The sequence below is a fragment of the Pelophylax lessonae genome (genome assembly GCF_965119305.1).
Source record: "Pelophylax lessonae genome assembly, chromosome: 10".
Classification (NCBI taxonomy): domain Eukaryota; kingdom Metazoa; phylum Chordata; class Amphibia; order Anura; family Ranidae; genus Pelophylax; species Pelophylax lessonae.
This window is the reverse complement of record NC_138777.1, coordinates 175,786,482-175,806,890: the sequence shown is the minus strand read 5'-3', so window position 1 is coordinate 175,806,890 and position 20,409 is coordinate 175,786,482. Positions and strand designations below refer to the sequence as shown.

General features: G+C 44.9%; 1 protein-coding gene across 1 annotated transcript in view; it reads right to left on the bottom strand.

The window, feature by feature from the left end:
* Positions 1-20,409, bottom strand: part of CFDP1 (craniofacial development protein 1) — a 135,114-nt gene that overhangs the window by 75,961 nt on the left and 38,744 nt on the right. The window contains exon 5 of the mRNA XM_082270022.1: positions 2,295-2,417. Coding sequence (XP_082126148.1) covers positions 2,295-2,417 — 123 coding nt within the window. The remainder of the gene's footprint in view (positions 1-2,294; positions 2,418-20,409) is intronic.

The following is a 20,409-nucleotide window of genomic DNA, read 5'->3' as shown; positions in this document are numbered from 1 at the left end:
CTGCAGGCAGCCAGGGACTCCGCTGTCTGTTTACACCCAACTACCTCTGATCCACCTACACAGAGGAGAACAGATCCCCTTCCGTTTGTTTTTAGTGGAACAGATCGGAGGTATGTGGGTGTAGAAGTGACAGACGTCAAGCACACACTAAAAAATTAGATGTAAGGCTGATGCTAGAAATGTTCTAGGAACAAAACTACCCCTTCCAGCTTATATGAGAACTGTTTTACCCGAAGGATTTGCTGTTCTGTCCAGTCTTATGACTTGCACATCTTTACAAAAACTCTCTTTTGCCTTCATAGTTTCATGAGCCTCCTCCTTGGTCACTGGACAAGGAATTAGTAGTGTGATGACATTGATTAATTGTCCTATGACAAGCTTGGAAGTGAATAGAGGTGCAAAAAAGCTAAACTATATGAGTGTCACCTGCCAATGTGTCTCAAACACAAAACTGCCTGAACATGTAAAACATCTCAGATATATGTATTTTTAATCCCAACTCCGGGTAACTAAAAATTATCGCTAGCAGTGGGGCTGTACCTGCACTGCCTTTATTTGGCACTATTTCTCCCACTAACAACAACAACTGGGCATAATTCCACCCACTGACACAAAAGATGGGGTCCTATTCCTTCCACTGATACAATGATGATGCACTATTCCGCCCAATGACACCACTGATGGGGCACTATTCCTCCTACTGATATCGATGATGGGACATTATTCCTCCCACTAATACCAATGATGGGACACTATTCCTCCCACTGACACCAATGATGATGCACTATTCCTCCCACTGATACCAATGATGATGCACTATTCCTCCCACTGATACCAATGATGATGCACTATTCCTCCCACTGATACCAATGATGATGCACTATTCCTCCCACTGATACCAATGATGGGACATTATTCCTCCCACTGACACCAATGATGGGACACTATTCCTCCCACTGATACAATGACAGGGCAATATTCTCCTTACTGACACTAATTATGGGGCACTATTCTCCTCACTGACACCAATGATGGGGCACTATTCCTCCCACTGATACCAATGATGATGCACTATTCCTCCCACTGATACCAATGATGGGACACTATTCCTCCCACTGATACAATGACAGGGCAATATTCTCCTCACTAACACTAATGATGGGGCACTATTCTCCTCACTGACATGAATGATGGGGCACTATTCCTCCCACTGATACAATGATGGGGCACTCTTCTTGCAACGAGCACCAATGATGGGGCACTTTTCTTCTAATGAACACCAATGCTTAGGCACTATACCCACTGATACCAACAAAGAGGCAATATTAATGCTACTGATCCCAAAAATGGGTCAATATTCCACCCACTGATGCCAACAAAGAGGCACTATTCCCCCCACTGATACCAATGATGATCTCGCTGACACCAATGATGAGGCACTAGTCCTCCCACTAATACCAATGATGGGGCATTGTTACAGACAGGACATTTTCTACTCCTACTGGTCACAGTCTAACCCCTCAAATCTGAAGGATAGTAAACTGGCCCTTTGTTTAGAAAGTTTGGAGACCCCTGATCCAAGGGAGGGGGAAGAAAAAAAAAAGAAGGATTTAGTGATCTGATCCTCCCCTTCTCACTGCAGCTCCTCCTCCACACAGTGGTCTACAGTCTCGACGTCATCAAGGCCAAAGCATGGTCCATAGGCCGGCACTGGACATGATGATGCAGGAGAACAGTCCACCACCAGTAGGGGGAATGCCATCTTCCATGGAAGTGGAGGATCAGGTTTATAAAACGGTATGTGATCTCCCAAAGACAAAGAAAACGTATCCCTTGCAGTGCGGGCGCAGCCCCACAGCAAGGGATAATGTTGCATTTTCCCAGAGATGGGCTTTAACTTTGTCTTATTTGGCCATTTGCAGTTTTCTGCAATTGTTTAAACACTTGCTAGCCCTTCTTTCCTCACAGTTCTCTGCTATTGCTGAGTAACGTTGGGTTACGGATAGCACTCCTGTCATGTCAATGGGTATTATGTGACACACGTTTACTTGCTATCCTGTGGGAGACTAATATTCTGCTCTCTCCAGAATGACCCTTTACTGTACAATACACAAACATGGGTGTCACTTCTACACTCACGGATTTCTACTTAAAATGAAGGATATGTCAAGAGATAATATGGCGATTTGTAGGAACACACATTCCTCAAGGCTGTGCAAAGCTGGACATTTTCTTATTGAAGTCCCTTTGCCATTGGTAAAGGAATGAGCGCTATGATGTAGTGACTGACTTACCCTGAACCAGCTGCTGCCACGCAAGTTCTTGCAGGCTCTGGGGTCTGTTCTTCCTGGCCTTTCTCCTGCTCCTTGATAAATGCTTTGGCTTCCTTGGATGAGGAGTCCACTTCCTTTGTCACCCTGATGAGAATACAGAGTATATTGTTAATGAGGCATTTCAAGGACACTGTTCACCCAGACTACTATTTACCAGACACTTAAAATATCTTTCATTTAAGGACGATTGAAATTCTGCTCATGAACCTACCATTCATCTTCACTGTGCAGTGCAGCCTGGAATTAAGAGAGGGTTTCAGTTTAAAGACTTTATACACACAAGAGCTAGGAATGGTCTAAGTGTCCAGCTTGTGTTACTGTTCTGCATACATAAGCATTGTGGCACAGCTCCATTCGCAGACACTTGTATCATACTCTTGGACCAGTTCATGGTGACAAAGGGCAAGGGGAGCAACATTAAGGTTTAAATCCTATAGTTTGTTTTACCCACATTCAGACATTGCTTTTTTGGCCATGCTTCTCTTGTGGGTCACAAAAGTGCACTTTGTTTTGCTCTCCTGTGACCCAGAATCAGTCGATAGTGGGCTATTGCCTGTCATCAGCTGACATGGCAGAGCTGCTCAAGGCTCTTGGAAATATCCTGACAATATTGTTGGGATCCACCCAGCTGCCCGATTGACAGGTGGCTCAGTCTTTCAGCATGTGGCTGAGAGCTGGGCTAGCTGTTCCTGCCCCCTCCCCTACCCAGTGCTCCAGTGAGCGCTGGAGGAGCAGAGTGGAAAACGATGACCAACAGTCACTGCTCCCTGCTCCAAGTCGACAGGGAACTGAGCGATCATCGGTTATGTGATTGCTCATGTTCTTGGGCTTAGAGCCAGCGCAGGACAGCTGCAGTACAGAACAGATTAATAGAGCTAAAGGCAGTATATTGAGCTTTTTATGCCAAGCTCCTTGTGCAATTTTGGCATCTGCCAAGGTAAATAAACTCCTACACATGCGCAGGAGTGATATCATCTTGACACAGCCAATCAAAATGGGCAATATTAGAACCTGGAAGAAGACTCGTTGATGGCGAAGCTCCAGGACACTGGAGCGGAGAATTGTATAGTTTTAATTGAAAATACTGCAAGCAAACACAAATTTATGGGAGACAAACCTAGAGAGCCTGTACAAAGAAATCATCAGTCATGTGTCCCCAAGGCAAAACTCACACTAGTCCATTCTCTGAAAAGTGATCTGCAGTGAATCGCTTTTCAGAGTGTGGATAAGCTGCCATTGTCAGTTGTTCAGGAGGCAATCCTGCTGTCTCCCTAATGCCCTTTTTTAGGCTGACTTGCAATTTACATTGAGACCAATGTAGCGCAACCGTGAGCAAAGCATTTGGATTGCAGTTGTGGCGTGGCCCCATTGACATGTATGGCTACGTATGACAGACCTTGCAACCTGTCAAATGAGGTGGTAAAACCGTAGCTCAACCTCCTGTTTTTACACCCTCCCACACACCCGAGCCACCTGTGTGAAAGAGGGCTAATAAGGGAACATAATCTTTAATACAAATGGATGAACAGTCTGTTATACCGGAGGTCCAGATATAAATGTGTATGCACTTAGTAACCGATCGACCCTTTTGTTTCCAAATATGCCCTTTATCCTCCCTTTTTTTCATAATAGCAATTTAGATCTTGGTAATAGCAATTCGAGCTAATCCCAATATTTTTAGAAATACAGTAGATAGTAGAAACTCATAAATGCTCCCCATTTGCCGAGGACTTGTTAGTTTTTGTCAACCCCCCCACACACACCACTCTTCCCAATCTTCTCTCTCCAAAACCAGTTCGGACAGATTTCAGGACTTAATAAACTGGGATAAATCCGAGGCAATGAATATCATTCTAAACAATTAAGTCCTGCAGAGTATTAAATTGCAATATTAATTTTCCTGGCAGACCACTTGATTATCTTATTTAGAAATCAGTCTAACCCCACATATATCCTCCTTCTACAAAGAAAACTACTCCGCAACATTTGGCAAACTGTTAGAGGGGGGTGAAGGTGTGGTCTACTACATTTCTGTTCTGGATGGGCAAAATTGTGTTGGTCACAATGATGGTATTACTGAAACTTTTATGTTACTTTCAGACATTGCCCATTCCTGTTCCAGGTACTGCTCTGGATAAATTCCAAGCTAGGGTATTTAACTTTATTTGAGGTCCAAAGAGTTGCAGATTGGCAAGACGCATTCTATATGCCACCATGGAAACGGGTGGTCTGGGCGTCCCTCTTCCAGTTCTTTTTTTTTCCTTCAAAACATAATGCAGAAATTCTCAGCCCCACGTTGTCCGACTCTTTAAACATGTGGGAACCTAATGTAGGAGGTGGTCTCTTCCTTCTCCCTACACGCCCATGGCACCACTGTTTAACAATCCTAAGTTTCCACCTGGCCTTCAGAGCCTATATAAGATAGGACATTTTTTGGACCCTAAAGGCATACGTCACTCTTCCTACTTTAACAATTTTAGATGCCCTCTTCAGAACATTTTCGGCTAAAACAAATTTTACATATTTATGATCTCACCTGAAAAATACCTCCCGATATAACTTTGAGGACGACGTTTGAACACGTTTTCAAAATGCTGTTAAAAAGGGGGCATCCCTATGTTGTACAAGGAACTAATTAGTACAACTTATATTGTCTTATCAATTGATGTGGTAAAGAGATTTAGGAGTAGAGATAGATGAGCAGAATTGGCAGACCTGGACCATAAGTATCCATAAAGGCATTATGAATCTAGCCTTGGTCGAGACTGGATTCAAAGTATACTCAAGATGGTACTTGGTTCCAGAGTTTTATTCAAAAATGTACCCTGGCTTTTTCCCCCTATGCTTTTCGAAATGTGGACAGGTAGGAACAGTCTTTCATGTGTGGTGGACCTGCACCAAAGTTAGACGTGTCTGGATAGGAGTTTATTCCCTGATCTTATCAGAAACCATGGTAAATATCAAAAAGACTGCCAGGACAGCCCTTCTTAATTAACCAGTTGAAAATATCCCAAAGCACAATCAAATATTAATTCAATATAATCCTGGCCGCCAAGTTAGCAATTACCACTGTATGGAAGAGTCCTGTGATCGATCTTTCCTTGCTGAAATGTAAACATACTTGAATTAGGCTTAATGAAAAAAGAATTAGTACGCTCATTTATCTACAGTTACCTGCTGTATAGTGGCAGATTGTCAGTCGGGTGGACACAGCTCCCAGGATGGTATGTCCCCCTTATCCACCTTCATTTTCCCCTTCCTTTTTCTACCTCCGTATTTGCAGCTTTGCACATATGGCACTTTTCCACTGCAAGTACCGGCTCGGCTCTACTCGGCCCTGCTTGGCCCGGTTTGCTTTTCCACTGCTGGTACTGCATGGTACGGTGTTGGAACGGTTCGGTACGGTTTGGTATGGTTTGCTTTTCCACTAAAGTAGTACTAAAGTTAAGTGGGTGGGATAACGATTCTCTGACCAATCAGTGGCTAGTAGTGACTGCATGCAAAGGATTGTGGGATATGGTACCGGTATGGTACCTCTTGGAACCACAATCGAGGTGGTACTGTTTTAGAGAGCTGCACCGTTCGGTTCCATGCAGTGGAAAAGCGCCGCCGTACCGTACCGAACCGTTCCTACACCTTAACTCTTAAGGTGTCAGCATACCAAGACATTTTGGACAATGTCATGCTCTTAACTTTGTGGGAACAATTTGCGGTTGGCCCCTTCCTGTTCCAACATGACTGCGCACCAGTGCACAAAGCAAGGTCCATAAAGACATGGATGAGCGAGTTGGGGGGAGGAGGAACTTGACTGGCCTGCACACAGTCCTGACCTCAACCCGATAGAACACCTTTGGTATGAATTAGAGCACAGACTGTAAGGCAGACCTTTACACTTAATTGCCAGACCTCACAAATGCGCTTCTGGAAGAATGGTCAAACATTCCCATAGACACACTCCTAAACCTTGTAGACAGCCTTCCCAGAAGAGTTGAAGCTGTTATAGCTGCAAAGAATGGGTTAACCCAATATTGAGCCCTACGGACTAAGATTGGGATGCCATTAAAGTTCATGTGTGTGTAAAGTCAGGTGTCCCAATACTTTTGGTAATATAGTGTATATATAATAATGGATAGATTAAGGGCAGGTATGCCTTGAGGGAACTAATTCCTCCTCAAAAGATAAAGGAATTCACTGGACGCCCAGCAATAGCACCATGGCAGCAAAGGTATCCACTCCAGTGCGTCCCCTCACCATTACCAAGTATGCCTCTTCTGCATTAAAAATCCCCCCAGTTCCACTTTAAACTACCCACCAACAGAAGATAGCTGTCTGTTGAAACAACCACAGGGCAATCATTCTGTATAGCTATTGAACTTATGTACAGACATTTCAGCCAGGGGATTGCATTCTTACACCAAGTTTTGTCTGGAGCCTGCCAAGTTTGTTCAATTATGTCAATTAAAGATGTCCAATTTGGATGATTTTCTAGGATTTGTCAGCCAAGAGGTGTCTGCAGAGTAAACACACACACACACACACACACACACACACACACACACACACACACACACACACACACACACACACACACACATATATATATATATATATATATATATATATATATATATATATATATATATATATATATATATATATATATATATATATATATATAGAGAGATATATATATATAGATATATATATCTAGATATATATATATATATATATCAATAATTGTTTCCCTATCCAGCTGTAAGTCTAACAAAAAGTGAGAGAATAAGCAAAAAAAAAAAAAACCAACATGCCAAAAAGTGTGATCCCACTGTATACCCTGAATGAAATGCCGTCCCAACTTTTTTCTACTTTGACAAAGTCTTTTGCTCGTTTCCATGTGCACACTAGGTGGAAAGCAAAATGCATACTGAGAATATGATGAAAGCTTCACTTTAAAGCAAAGAACAGTCATCGCTGACCACGCACTCGTTTCCTAGCAACAAAACACAAGTGTGACATCATTCCTGTACCCCACGAGGTACCTGAATAATTTAAACACTACATCACTGTGAATTTTTATAAGACCCAAAATTAAAAGCATATTGGAATGTTAGCCTTGCAGCTGCAAAGAAGAAAAAAATCAGGCAAAAGCAAAATTGTATAACTTAATAAACAGATGGATTAAAAAAAATATGAAAAATACTAGTGACCTTCCAACTAATAATGTGCAACAAGTGAAAAAGAAAAAAAGAAAGCCGATAAACTATTCCAAGCATGAATAAACTAATATATATATACATACATACACACACAGACACATTTTTGGGTTCATCCATATGGGAGCTGACAGCTGACACCCATCCTGCATGCAGGCTTTCGGTTATTGCACCTCCTTCCATCTCAGGCTGTTTGCAGGCAGCCTATAGAGGTGGATCCAAATGCAGTGACTGCACAGACACAGCCACACATAGCTGCTTGTCAAATTTTAACATGCAGGCAGGTGTGGGTGCACGGATCCAAATGCAGACAGTGTACTTTCGGACCCATGCACCCACTTCTGCCTGCATGTTAAATTTTGACATGTGGCTGTGTCGGTGCAGTTGCTGTGCCTGCATCTACCTCTATAGGCTGCTCACAGACAGCCAGGGGAGGATGCAGGCACAATAACAAAAGGATCCTGAATGCAGGATGGGTGTCCCTCCAGGTAACCCTGCCCTTAAAGGATAAGTTCACCTATAACATGTTACACCAGTTTTCAGGGTGTAACATATTACTGGTGCAGCAGCCCCCACATCCCTCAGAGTTCCTATAGTGCCGTCAGCCAGCAAGGGATCTTCTCCACCCAGCCACATCCTTCACAGATTTCTGTGAATGGGGGAACTACAACTACCGTTAGCCATTGCAGCTAACAGCTTGTAGTTCTCAAAGAACTACCAGGGCACTGATTAGCACTCTAGGTATTTCATTGAATCTTCCTGTCACTCAGTAACTGCCTGCCTGTATGAGGTACGGGCAGACAGCTACAATGGCAGTCGGCAGGAGCCTGAGATTGCACCTGTGATCTGCTGATCATGGGTACAAGACTTTAAAGGCTCCTAATAAAAAAAAAAAAAAAAAAAATTCACATTTTTTTTTTTACCTGCAAAGAGATCTGCATTTATTTATTTATTTTTTTACAAAGGTGATTTTATCCTTTAAATTATCCACTGCTATATATGTTCTAACTTGGAGACTCTCAAAACTATAGTTAGGACTGCAGTATACAAAGGAGTCTTGACATAGGCACTACAGCTTCCACATATATTAGCAAATGAGTGCAACAAAACCCTCTGTTTGGGTTTGACACAGGCAATTAGTGCCAGGAGTGTTTGCAATTAAAAAAAAAAAAAAAAAAAAAAAAACTTATAATATTAATAAATTGCACATTCAGGAGAGGAGCGTTTCAGCATAAAAAACATCCAATGCACCTAAATATACTTGGTGCGTTTAGCTCTTGAGTCCTGAGAGGAATGATTGCACGCCCAAATGTATTATTTGCAAAACATGGCTTTAGGCACGCTTTTACAGTGCTTTTCTCCAGCCAGGAGTAAAGGCGTTCAGAAGAGCTGGGCCAACACCCTTGACTTTCACTTTAACATGCCAATATCAGCAAAGGACGACAGAGCAAGCTCACAGCACTACGTGGTGACAAAGGTTAAAGGAGAAATTCACATATTAACAAAAAAAATAAATAAATAAATGCACATTTTTTTTTTGCAGGTAAAAAAAAAAAAATGGGATTTTTGATTTACCGTGAAATCAATTTGTCGGGTGTTCATTGACGGACACAGCTCCTGGTTCTTCTTAGCCATTGGGTTATACTGCCCCCTACAGGAGTAGGACACTAGGCAGGAAAAAGCTTGACTACGCCTATGGGCAGTCTGAGGGGGTATACTTCAGCTCCCAGCTATAGGCACTCAGTTCTGTTTCAAGCAGTGTCAGAAGAAAGCCAACTCCACAGAGGGGTGGGTGCTGTGTCCGTCAATGAACATCAGAGAAACGGATTTTACGGTAAGTCAAAAATCCCATTTTCTTTTTCATTCATTGACGGACACTGCTCCTTATCTTCTTAACCATTGGGATGTCCTAAAGCAGTGTTAAACATTAAGGGTGGGAAAAAAAGCAGAAAAAAATCCCCAAAGCTAACCATAGCCAAACAGGTAATATGGAGCTCAACTAAAAACAATTGGAACTCACCTGAAAAAAACAATACACCCTCAAAGAGGACCAGGTCCTCTAAACAGCAGCCAGTAAAACCTTGCAGCCAAAAGAAGCATTCGACAATGCCAACACATCCACTTTATAAAAATTTTGTAAAAGTGTGCACTTCGGTGGCCACCTTGCAAACCTGCGTCACTGACGCTTGATGACGGAAAGCCCAGGAGACACTAAGCGCCCTAGTAGAGTGCTCCTTAACAGGGAAAAGAGGAACCTGACCACTGATGCAATAGGCTTGAACCATCGTCTTTCTGATCAATCTGAAAATGGTTGCAGAAGAAGCGGACAATCCTTTGTGAGGTCCGTCCGTGAGCACAAATAGAGAGTCTGACTTCCTAAAAGACTCCGTAGCTGCCAGATACACCCTAATTGCCCGGACCACATCCAAGGCACTCAAGGTCATTTCCTTTGGATGTTTAGCCTGGGACACAGGGAAGGCAACACAATGTCTTCATTGAAATGACAGTCAGAGACCACCTTAGGAAGGAATGACGGACAGGGGCGAAACACCACCACATTCTTGTGAATCACCAATAAGGTGAATGACAGGATAACGCCGCCAGTTCTGATACCCTGCACGCAGAGGTGATAGCCACAAAAAAAGGCCACCTTCTGGGGCAGCGCAAGCAGGGAACCTCCCGAAAACTTTCAAAGAAAGGTTCTGTAGAGCCGCAATCAACACACTTAAAAATAAAAAAATCTCAAGGACCAGAGATCCTAGCAAGCAACCAGGTCCCTACTCTTGACTAGGCAGAAAAAAAACTAAGTAGCTATAGCTGAGAGTGGGTATACGAATACCCCCTGGGACTGCCCATGGGCATAGTCAAGCTTTTTCCTGCCTAGTGTCCTACTCCGTTAGGGGGCAGTATAACCCAATAAGAATCAGCAGCTGTGTCCGTCAATGAATGAAAGAGAAAAGGGATTTTTGACTTACCATAAAATCCATTTCTCTGATGTTCATTGACGGACACAGCTCCTGATCTTCTTAACCATTGGGTTATACAGCCCCCAACAGGAGTAGGACACTAGGCAGAAAAAAGGCTCGTTATGCCTATGGGCAGTCCCAGGGGGTATACTCCCTCTCTCTGCTATAGGTACTCAGTTTGTTACAAGCAGTGTCAGAAGATTTACAACTCTACAGAGGGGTGGGTACTGTGTCTGTCAATGAACATCAGAGAGATGGATTTGACAGCAAGTCAAAAATCCTGATTTCTTTTTTGTTTATTGACAGACACAGCTCCTGATCTTCTTAACCATTGGGACGTCCCAAAGCAGTGTTAAACATGAGGGGTGGGAACAGCGAAAAAGAAACTCCCAATGCTAACTACAGCCAACCAGGTAAACAGGAGCTCACCTGAAAAAAAACAATACACCCTCAAAGAGGACCAGGTCCTCTAAACAGCAGCCTGCAAAGTCTTGTGGCCAAAGGAAGAATCCGCAGATGCCAACACATCCACTTTATAGAACTTTGTGAAAAAGTATGCACCGAGGACCAGGTGGCCGCCTTGCAAACCTGTGTCACTGACGCCTAATGACGGAAGGCCCAAGAGGCACTGAGCGCCAAAGTAGAATGCGCCTTGACAGGGAAAGAAGGAACGTGACCCTTGATGGAATAGACCTGAACCACTGTCTGTCTGATCCATCTCGAAATGCTCGCAGAGGAAGCGGACAACCCTTTCTCTGAGGCACAACCGTGAACACAAATAGGGAGTCTGACTTCCTAAAAGACTACGTAGCTGCCAGGTACACCCTAATTCCCCAGACCGCACACAAGGCATGCAAAACTATTTTCTTTCGGGTGTTTCGGCCTGGGACACGGGGAAGGCAACACAATGTCTTCATTCAAATGAAAATCAGACAACTTTTGGAAAGAACGATGGACAGGGGGCGACGAACCACCTTATCCCTGTGAACCACCAAGTAAGGTGAACGATAGGAGAACGCTAGCAATTTCGACACCTTGCGCACAGAGGTGATAGCCACCAAAAAGGCCACCTTCTGGGACAGCGTAAGCAGGGGAATCTCCAGAAGATTCTCAAAAGGAGGCTTCTGGAAGACCGAGAGCACAAAATTGAGGACCCAAGGCGGCAACAGAGACTGCACTGGAGGGGTCATGTGCCTAACTCCCTGAAGAAAAGTATGTGGCCAAGGGCCGTTGAAAGAAGACCGCTAAGGCCGACACCTGACCCTTGATAGTACTTAAGCCAAGTTTCTGCTCAACCCCTCCTCCCCCCGGTTGAAGTAAGGTCAAGATCCGAGCCACTGAAAAAGAGCAAGGATACCATGCAATGTACATCTTCCACATACAATGGTACAAACCTATCTAGAAGTAGATTTCCTAGCTTTAAACAGTGTTGGAATCACCAACTCAGACAAACCTCTATCCATCATCACCTGGCGTTCAACAGCCAAGCCGTCAAAGCCAGCGACTGTAAAAAGAGAATGAAAAATTGGTCTTTGGGACAGCAGATCCTCCCTGAGAGGAAGTTTCCAAGGAACGTCAACGAGCAGCAGCACCAGATCGGCGTACCAAGCATGGCGAGGCCAGTCGGGGCCACCAAGATGACTGGAATCCCTTCTGCCTCGATCCTGCGTAGAAGTCTTGGCAGAAGGTTGAGAGGAGGGAAGGCGTAAATCAGACGATAATGACCCCACAGGGCCACCAGCGCATATGTGGTGTCCGCCAGAGGATCCCGTGACCGAGCCACAAACCAACCAATGCATCTTTCTGTTGAGCCGGAACGCCAACAGATCCAACTCGGGGATGCCCCAATGGAGACACAACTGATGAACATTCCACTTCTTAAAAAGGGACTTCTCATAGGGGTATCACCTAGAAACTTGGTTAGGGACCCCAAGGGAACGCTTTGGTTGTCCCCACTCTTTAGTGACAATTCTGTCAAAATAGGAGGGGAAAGGGAACACCTTTCCACACTTGATGGCTTGTGAGTCCCAAAGGGAACCTGCGGCCCTGTCGCAGCAGTGTCCTCCAACTTTAAGTCTCAAGCACAGATACAATCAGTGCATCCACCAGCGCCTTTTGTGCATGGTAGCAGAAGTGGAGGAATCCTCACTATCTGAGGATTCAGGGCGTGTGGTGGAAGACCCAGCAGGGTGACCCACGTCCGCAGCGGCCAAATGAGATTCAGGGTCTGATGAGGCAGGGGAAGGCGGGGGGTGTTTTATGCCAGCCCGTTGCCCAAAAACCACCTCCACCTGCAACACAAAGGACCCCAGGACGCCCTTCAGAGCATCGATGGATGGATGGATGGGACCAGGAGGGCCCCAGAAGCCCCAGAGAGGGGATCAGGTGTGGAGATGTGCTCCAAATACTCCATGAGTCACTAGGGGGACCCCACAAAAAAAAGGTGTATAAACACTGCTAAGGGACAACCCCCACCGCTCTGGCAGCCCAATCCCCCCCCCCCCCCATTGCCAGCAACAGAGCACTCAATCGATCCTCAGCAGAGAGGAAGAGGACCCCACTAGACTCACCACTCAGCAGAATCAAGGCACCGCAGCCACTAGGAAAATCTGCACTGCACGCGCGGCGATCAGGAGATGAAAAGATCCAGAAGTCAGCACCAGGGGATGAGGAGGGACTCCCACCACCAAAATCGCCACCCAGAGGGCTCCACTGTCATGGCCGCCGCTAATTTTAATAGCAAACCACCACAAAGTGGCCGCCGGACTACACAAACATGGCCGCCATGCATTGAGCATACAGGCTTCATGAAAATGGCGGCCCTGTGCGGCACCACGAGGCTCCCAGGAGGGATCCCAAGGCCTCAGAAAACGAAACAGACAAGAAGGAGTCCCCCCAGGTAGAGTCGCCCCCCACAGCCAAACACCTGTTTGCCAGCGGCGCGCCCCCATCGCCAGCACAGCACCCTGCCCCCACCCAAAGCGGTGGACCAGGCCACCCCACAGCCCCAGCATCAGTAAAGGAGGGGGGGTGGGATGGCCCACAGGGAGCACCAGACCGATGAGGGGGGTGCCTAACCGGAAGGAGGGGGAACCCAGGGGTCCGACCGTCTAATGGAGAGGCCCACGTCCACCCCAAAACCCTCCAGGGGGAGAGGAGGGACAGTTACTTACCATACCAGGAACCAAGCGGGCACAGCTCGAGACAGGACCTCCTCTCCATCGAAATGGGGGGCTGTTGACTAGGAGGAAAGCTGCAACTTGGGCAGAGACCCGGTCGTATGCGACCTCGCGAGGCATTTAACTCGCATGTCACGGCCGACCTAGTGCGGAGCTGAGGTCTGCGCACGTTCACTGGCCAGACTGGGGTGACCACTGCATCTAGATCATCAAGCCCGTCGCCCAGTCCGGCAGTTGATTGTAGACCTCACAGGAAAAAAAAAAAAAAAAACAGGAGAAAAAAAAAAAAATCTTAAAAAAGAAAAAAATTGCCAGGACCAGAGATCCCAGCAAGGAACTAGGTCCTTACTCCTGACTAGGCAGAAAAAAAAACTGAGTACCTATAGCAGAGAGAGGGAGTATATACCCCCTGGGACTGCCCATAGGCGTAGCCAGACTTTTTTTCTGCCTAGGGTCCTACTCCTGTAGGGGGCAGTATAACCCAATGGTTACGAAGATCAGGAGCTGTGCCCATCAATGAACGAAAGAGAAATGTGCATTTACTATTTTTTGTTTTAGGAGCATAGAAAGCATTGCACCAGTGATCAGCAGAGCTCTGATACCATGCAGGTCTCCTGCAGATCTATCAGTGTGAACTGTTCACCCTGTACATCGTATGGGCAGACAGTGTCACACTGACAGGAAGATGAATCAATGAACTACCAGAGGGCTCAACAGCTCTGTGGTAGTACACTGAGAACTACAAGCCAACAGCTGCAAAGTCTGTTGGTACTTGTAGTTAATTGATTCACGGGGATCTCTTAGATTGTAAGCGCTTACGAGCAGGGCCCTCCGATTCCCCCTGTATTAAAATGTATTGTAATTTTACTTTCTGTCCTTATGCTGTAAAGCGCGGCATAAACTGTTGGCGTTATATAAATCCTGTATAATAATATTAATCTGTGAATCAATGACACGGCTGTGTGAGCGGAGCCCCGCACTGCTGTGCTCTCTTTGAATTATGGCAGCGAGTGCGGGGAGAAGATCCCTGGCTCGCTGCCACAAGGAGGGAGGAGAGAGGTCTGATGCTGAACATGTTACACACTAAATATGGTTTTAACATGTTCAGAAATTATTTTTACAAAAGCTGCATCTTCACCACCTACTTAAAAAAACAAGACTAATATTTCCTCGTTTTACAAAGTTGCTCGGAAGGTGAGCTGTGCCTCGGTTTTCCTCATTATTTTAAGACCATGCTATGCCTACACATCAAATTTTTACTTGTTGCCATGAAATTTAGCAATTAATTTGAAAAATATTGCCATAATTTCTGTATAGGAAACAGATTCATCTACACACCAAGCACATATACTAGAAACAAACATTTTCTAGCTCCCATATAATGGGAGTACCACAATAAAGGTGCGCCACATCTGATCTCCTATTAACATGTAATGAGGTTCTACAAACAATACCCCATAATGACAACATAAAAGAAGTTTGTTTGAAATCTTTGCACATTTATTAAAAAAAAAAAATGGGAAAAAAAATAAATCACATGTACATGTGTGCAAGTATTCACAGCCTTTGCCATGTCACTCAAAATTGAGCACAGCTGCATCCTGTTTCCACTGATTTGCCATGAGATGTTTTGAATTTGGAAAGGCACATTGTCATGGTCTTACCTTCTTGCTGTTCTCTTTCGTTTGACATGTGCTGGCGGCCATCTTGGTTTCTGGGTTTCTTGTAGCCTCCCACCCTGTGGCTCCTCCTTCCCACTGGGAGGAGCTGGATGTCTAGCTCATATATATAGGAGGTCTGTGGCTTCAGTTCCTTGCTTGGTCCTCCTGTGTTCACATGCTTCTAAGACTGCTGCTGCTTCTGGTTCCTGATCCTGGCTTCGTCTGACTACCCTGCTGGTTCCTGATCCTGGCTTCGTCTGACTACCCTGCTGGTTCCTGATCCTGGCTTCGTCTGACTACCCTGCTGGTTCCTGATCCCGGCTTCGTCTGACTACCCTGCTGGTTCCTGATCCCGGCTTCGTCTGACTACCCTCCTGGCTCCTGACCTCTGGCTTCGCAAAGACTCTGCTTCGGTTTTGCCATCCGTTTGGACTTTTGCTTACAGCTTGTTTTTCAATAAAGCCTTCTTATTTTCACTTATCTGTTGTTGTACGTCTGGTTCATGGTTCCGTGACACACATACCCGTCTATATAAGGTTCCACAGTTAACAGTGCATGTCCGAGCACAAACCAAGCCATAAAGTCAAAAGGAACTTAGACATCTGAGGCAGGATTGTATCGAGGGAGTAAAAAGTGCTGCGCTGTATAAACTACTTAACCACTTTACCACCGGAGGATTTTCCTGCTAAAAGACCAGGAAAGCCGCAGATGCACTGCAATCGTAGTGTGGGTAAACCGCACAGCATCAGTGTGAAAGCAAACCTATACTATTATGACCAGTGTATTGCTTCACACTGACCTGAAGATCTCCTTTTTCCTTCTACTGGCACCACTCTGGAGACTGCTATCTGAGATAAGAAGGTGGAGTGCAGTTGGTATCACTCCGCATGAGACAGGAGCCAGCACTGCAGAGGAGGTATCTTCTTATGCTGCACTTGCTCCCTACTACAGATCCAACTTTAAAAGTAGTCACTCTGCATTGCACTCTGTTTGATGCTCTAGTATGGCGGGTCAGCAAGCCCAGATCGGGACCTATCAGTCAACTGGCCACGATCTACGGGTAGATTGCGATCTATGGGTTGCTGACCCCCGTTGTAGACTATGGTAAAAGCAACTGGTCTAAGGGATACATTTTACACATCAAATGACCCAAACATTCAGGTTCAGTCTTAGGCATTGGCTTGACTGCCCAATCTTGTTAAAAAAAAAAAAAAAATCACGCAAAATAACCAAAAAATGACACGTCATAGGCTGTTTATCTTAAATCTTGGCTAACAATTTTCTAGTATGGCATTAAAAAAACAAATGTCTGTCTGTCTGGTCTGCACAACACACACCCATTTTCCTCATTTACACGAAAGAGCATTGATATCTTATACCAAATACTGTGTTGCTATACCATCAGTATGGGAGAGAGATCAAAATGTGCCAACTATGCAGAGCTTCCAACAGTCCCTGATTTGGAGAGTGTCTCTCTTATGGAACAAAGTACCTCTGTGTCTCTTTCCTCCTCATTTTGGTCTGGGGCATATACAGTATCTCACAAGAATGAGTACACCCCTCACATTTTTGTAAATATTTTATTATATCTTTTCATGTGACTACACTGAAGAAATGACACTTTGCTAGAATGTAAAGTAGGGAGTGTACAGCTTGTATAACAGTGTAACTTTGCTGTCCCAACACACAGCCATTAATGTCTAAACCACTGGCAACAAAAGTGAGTACACCACCATTATTTTCCAGCACTGCCTTAACCCTCTTGGGCACGGAGTTCACCAGAGCTTCACAGATTGCCACTGGAGTCCTCTACCACTCCTCCATGATGACATCATGCAGCTGGTAGATGTTAGAGACCTTGCGCTCCCCCACCTTCCATTTCAGGATGCCCCACAGATGCTCAATAGGGTTTAGGTCTGGAGACGTGCTTGGCCAGTCCATCACCTCAGCACCTTTAGCAAGTCAGTGGTCGTCTTGGAGGTGTGTTTGGGGTCGTTATGTTGGAATATTGCCCTGCAGCCCAGTCTCCGAAGGGAGGGGATCATGCTCTGCTTCAGTATGTCACAGTACATGTGAGTCCATATGCAGTGCTAGCACACATCAGTATATATGAATGCAAAAATGAAGATTCCTCCACCAGCTTCAATGCAGAATAAGGCACACTACACCACCGTGAGGCACTCAAATCTCCTTAACAGACTATAGAACGATGTGAGCGCTGTATAAAAAATATTACAGCTGGATGTCAGTCGAACTTGCTACAATTTCGAATGGAAAAGCAAATGAAATACTCCAGCTCTAAATCCCAGTCTGCAGCCTCTCAGAAAGTAGCAATGTAAATTCCAATAAATCCGAACCTTTCACACTCCACCCAATCAACACAAAAGATAAATAAAAAGCCTCATAGTGAAGTCCGTATAAAAGGGTGAATTTATTTGTGAACAGGTACTTATATCAGATCAAAGAAAATGTAACAGTGAATATTTCAAAGTCGCCGCGGCCTCAGCGTCCTTGTATATCGTCATGGGTGCCTGACTATTTTCGGCCAATAGGCCATTGCCAGAGGTGTGTAACAGCACATGTTGGCATTCAAGGTTCCCTTAATGAACTGTATCCCCATTGCCGGCAGCACTCATGCAGCCCCACACCATGACACTGCCACCACCATGCTTGACTGTAGGCAAGACACACTTGTCTTTGTACTCCTCACCTGGTTGCCGCTAAACACATGCTTGACACCATCTGAACCAAATAAGTTAATCTTGGTCTCATGAGACCACAGGACATGGTTCCAGGAATCCATGTCCTGGTTCTGCTTGTCTACAGCAAACTGTTTGCAGGCTTTCTTGTGCATCATCTTTAGAAGAGGCTTCCTTCTAGAATGACAACCAATTTGATGCAGGGTGCGGCGTATGGTCTGGGCACTGACATGGTGACCCCCCACCCCTTTAACCATGGCGAGGCCTGTTCTGAGTGGAACCTGTCCTGTTAAACTGCTGTAAGGTCTTGGCCACAGTGCTGTAGCTTAGTTTCAGGTTCTTGGCAATCATCTTATAGTCTAGGCCATCTTTATGTAGAGCAACAATTCTTTTTTTCAGATCCTCAGAGTTCTTTGCCATGAGGTGCCATGTTGAACTTCCAGTGTCCAGTATGAGAGAGAGAGAGCGATGACACTAAATTTAACACACCTGCTCCCCATTCACACCTGAAGACCTTGTAAAACTAACAAGTCACATGACAGCGGGGAGGGAAAATGGCTAATTGGGCCCAATTTGGATATTTTCACTTAGGGGTGTACTCCCTTTTGTTGCCTGCGGTTTAGACATTAATGGCTGTGTGTTGAGTTATTTTGAGGGGACAGCAAATTTACACTCAAGCTGTACACTCACTGCTTTACATTTTAGCAAAGTGTCATTTCTTCAGTGTTGTCACATGAAAAGATATACTAAAATATTTACAAAAATGTCAGGGGTGTACTCACTTTTGTGAGATACTGTACCTGTATAAAAAATGCACTACTTCTCTATCAAAAAGTGTTTTACAATACAAACATCTTTCATCCAATTTCTAATTTCTGTTGCATTTTTTAATTCCAAAAACCAGTGTAAAGGAATAGTACTAGTAAACATTGTGAGTTTAACCAATCATTTTTGTGCATTAATTCGCCATGTAACTGGGGTGCGACATGGGCGCGTCATAGTTACATAGCAGTTAAGGTTGAATAAAGACAATAGTTCATCCAATTCAACCTGTGTAGGTGTGCGTCAGTGTCGATAATCATTTCCCATATCCTTGTAGATTGTGTTCTTTAAGATGCACATCCAAGAGTCTTTAAAAAAAAAAAACAATGCTCCCCGCTGACACCACCAATTGTGGAAGAGAGTTCCACATTCTTACTGCCCTGACAGTGAAAAAAGCCCTGCGCAGCTCAAGGGTAAACCGCGTCTCCTATAATCTCATTATTTGGCCACGTGTCCTCTTACAATCCCTGAGACTTAATCGTTTTTTCTATGCTGGAATCACCGTTGAGGTATTTGTAGATCGCCATCATGTCCCCTCTCCAGTGTCCGTAGCCTACATACTTTTTGCTAATCGGTATCCCTCTTTACCGTCGCAGAAAGTTGGGAGGTATGAATATGATGTGATCCTACAGTTTGGTGGCAACATGTCTATTGCAGACATTTACAAGTAGTTTAGCATTTGTATTGTAAGCTTTGGCAAATCACGGTCTTACATAAAAGTGGATGCTGGAATTTCTGCTTTGTTACTTACTCCTGAAATAAGATTACTGGAAAGAAACCGGGCCATCTTATGAGCCTCCACCCAAAGCCTGGATTAACCAGCATGTAGGAGAAGCGACAGAGAAACTAGGTCAAGTGTCAGTCCATTTAAAGAGGAAAGACTGCAAAGTTCTGGAAATCTATCATAACACTGCAGACCTGTTAATGAGAAATGTATGGTTGCTGTCATGGAGCCTTTCATGACAAATGTTAGTTGTAAAAGTCTCTCCTGCTTCCCTGTGCCTCGAAAACGAAAAAGACACAAAGCTGCATGAGGGCATCTAGAGCTAATCATGGGTGTGTGGCGCATGCTGGGATATCACTAATAATACCCTTAAAAGTCTAGTACACACCATTCATTTAAAAAAAAAAAAATAAATGGACAGCTCCGGTCAGCTCCAATGTTAGTACAGCGATCTCCATTGCTAAGCTATTGTGTCCTGACAGGGGGCTGCGCCCCCCCCGGGCCACTCCGGTCAGCGCTCTCAGCCATTGGCCACTGGTTTTCCAGCATGCACGTCCAACAGAAGCTGGCTGAATGGCTGGCTTGTGTCGGACCACCTACCATACACACAGCCAAATGTTGGCCAGTTTTTATTGGACTGGCCGGTGTCGCTCTACATTCGGTCCGTGTGTTCAAGCCTAAAACCCAGCGGGCTGAACGACAAAAAAAAAAAAAAAACCTACAGAGCTCGGGAGGAGATCCTGTACCAACTATGCAATGTTAGTACAGCGATCTCCCCCGCTGAACCGTTATTTTCTGACAGGGAGACCCCC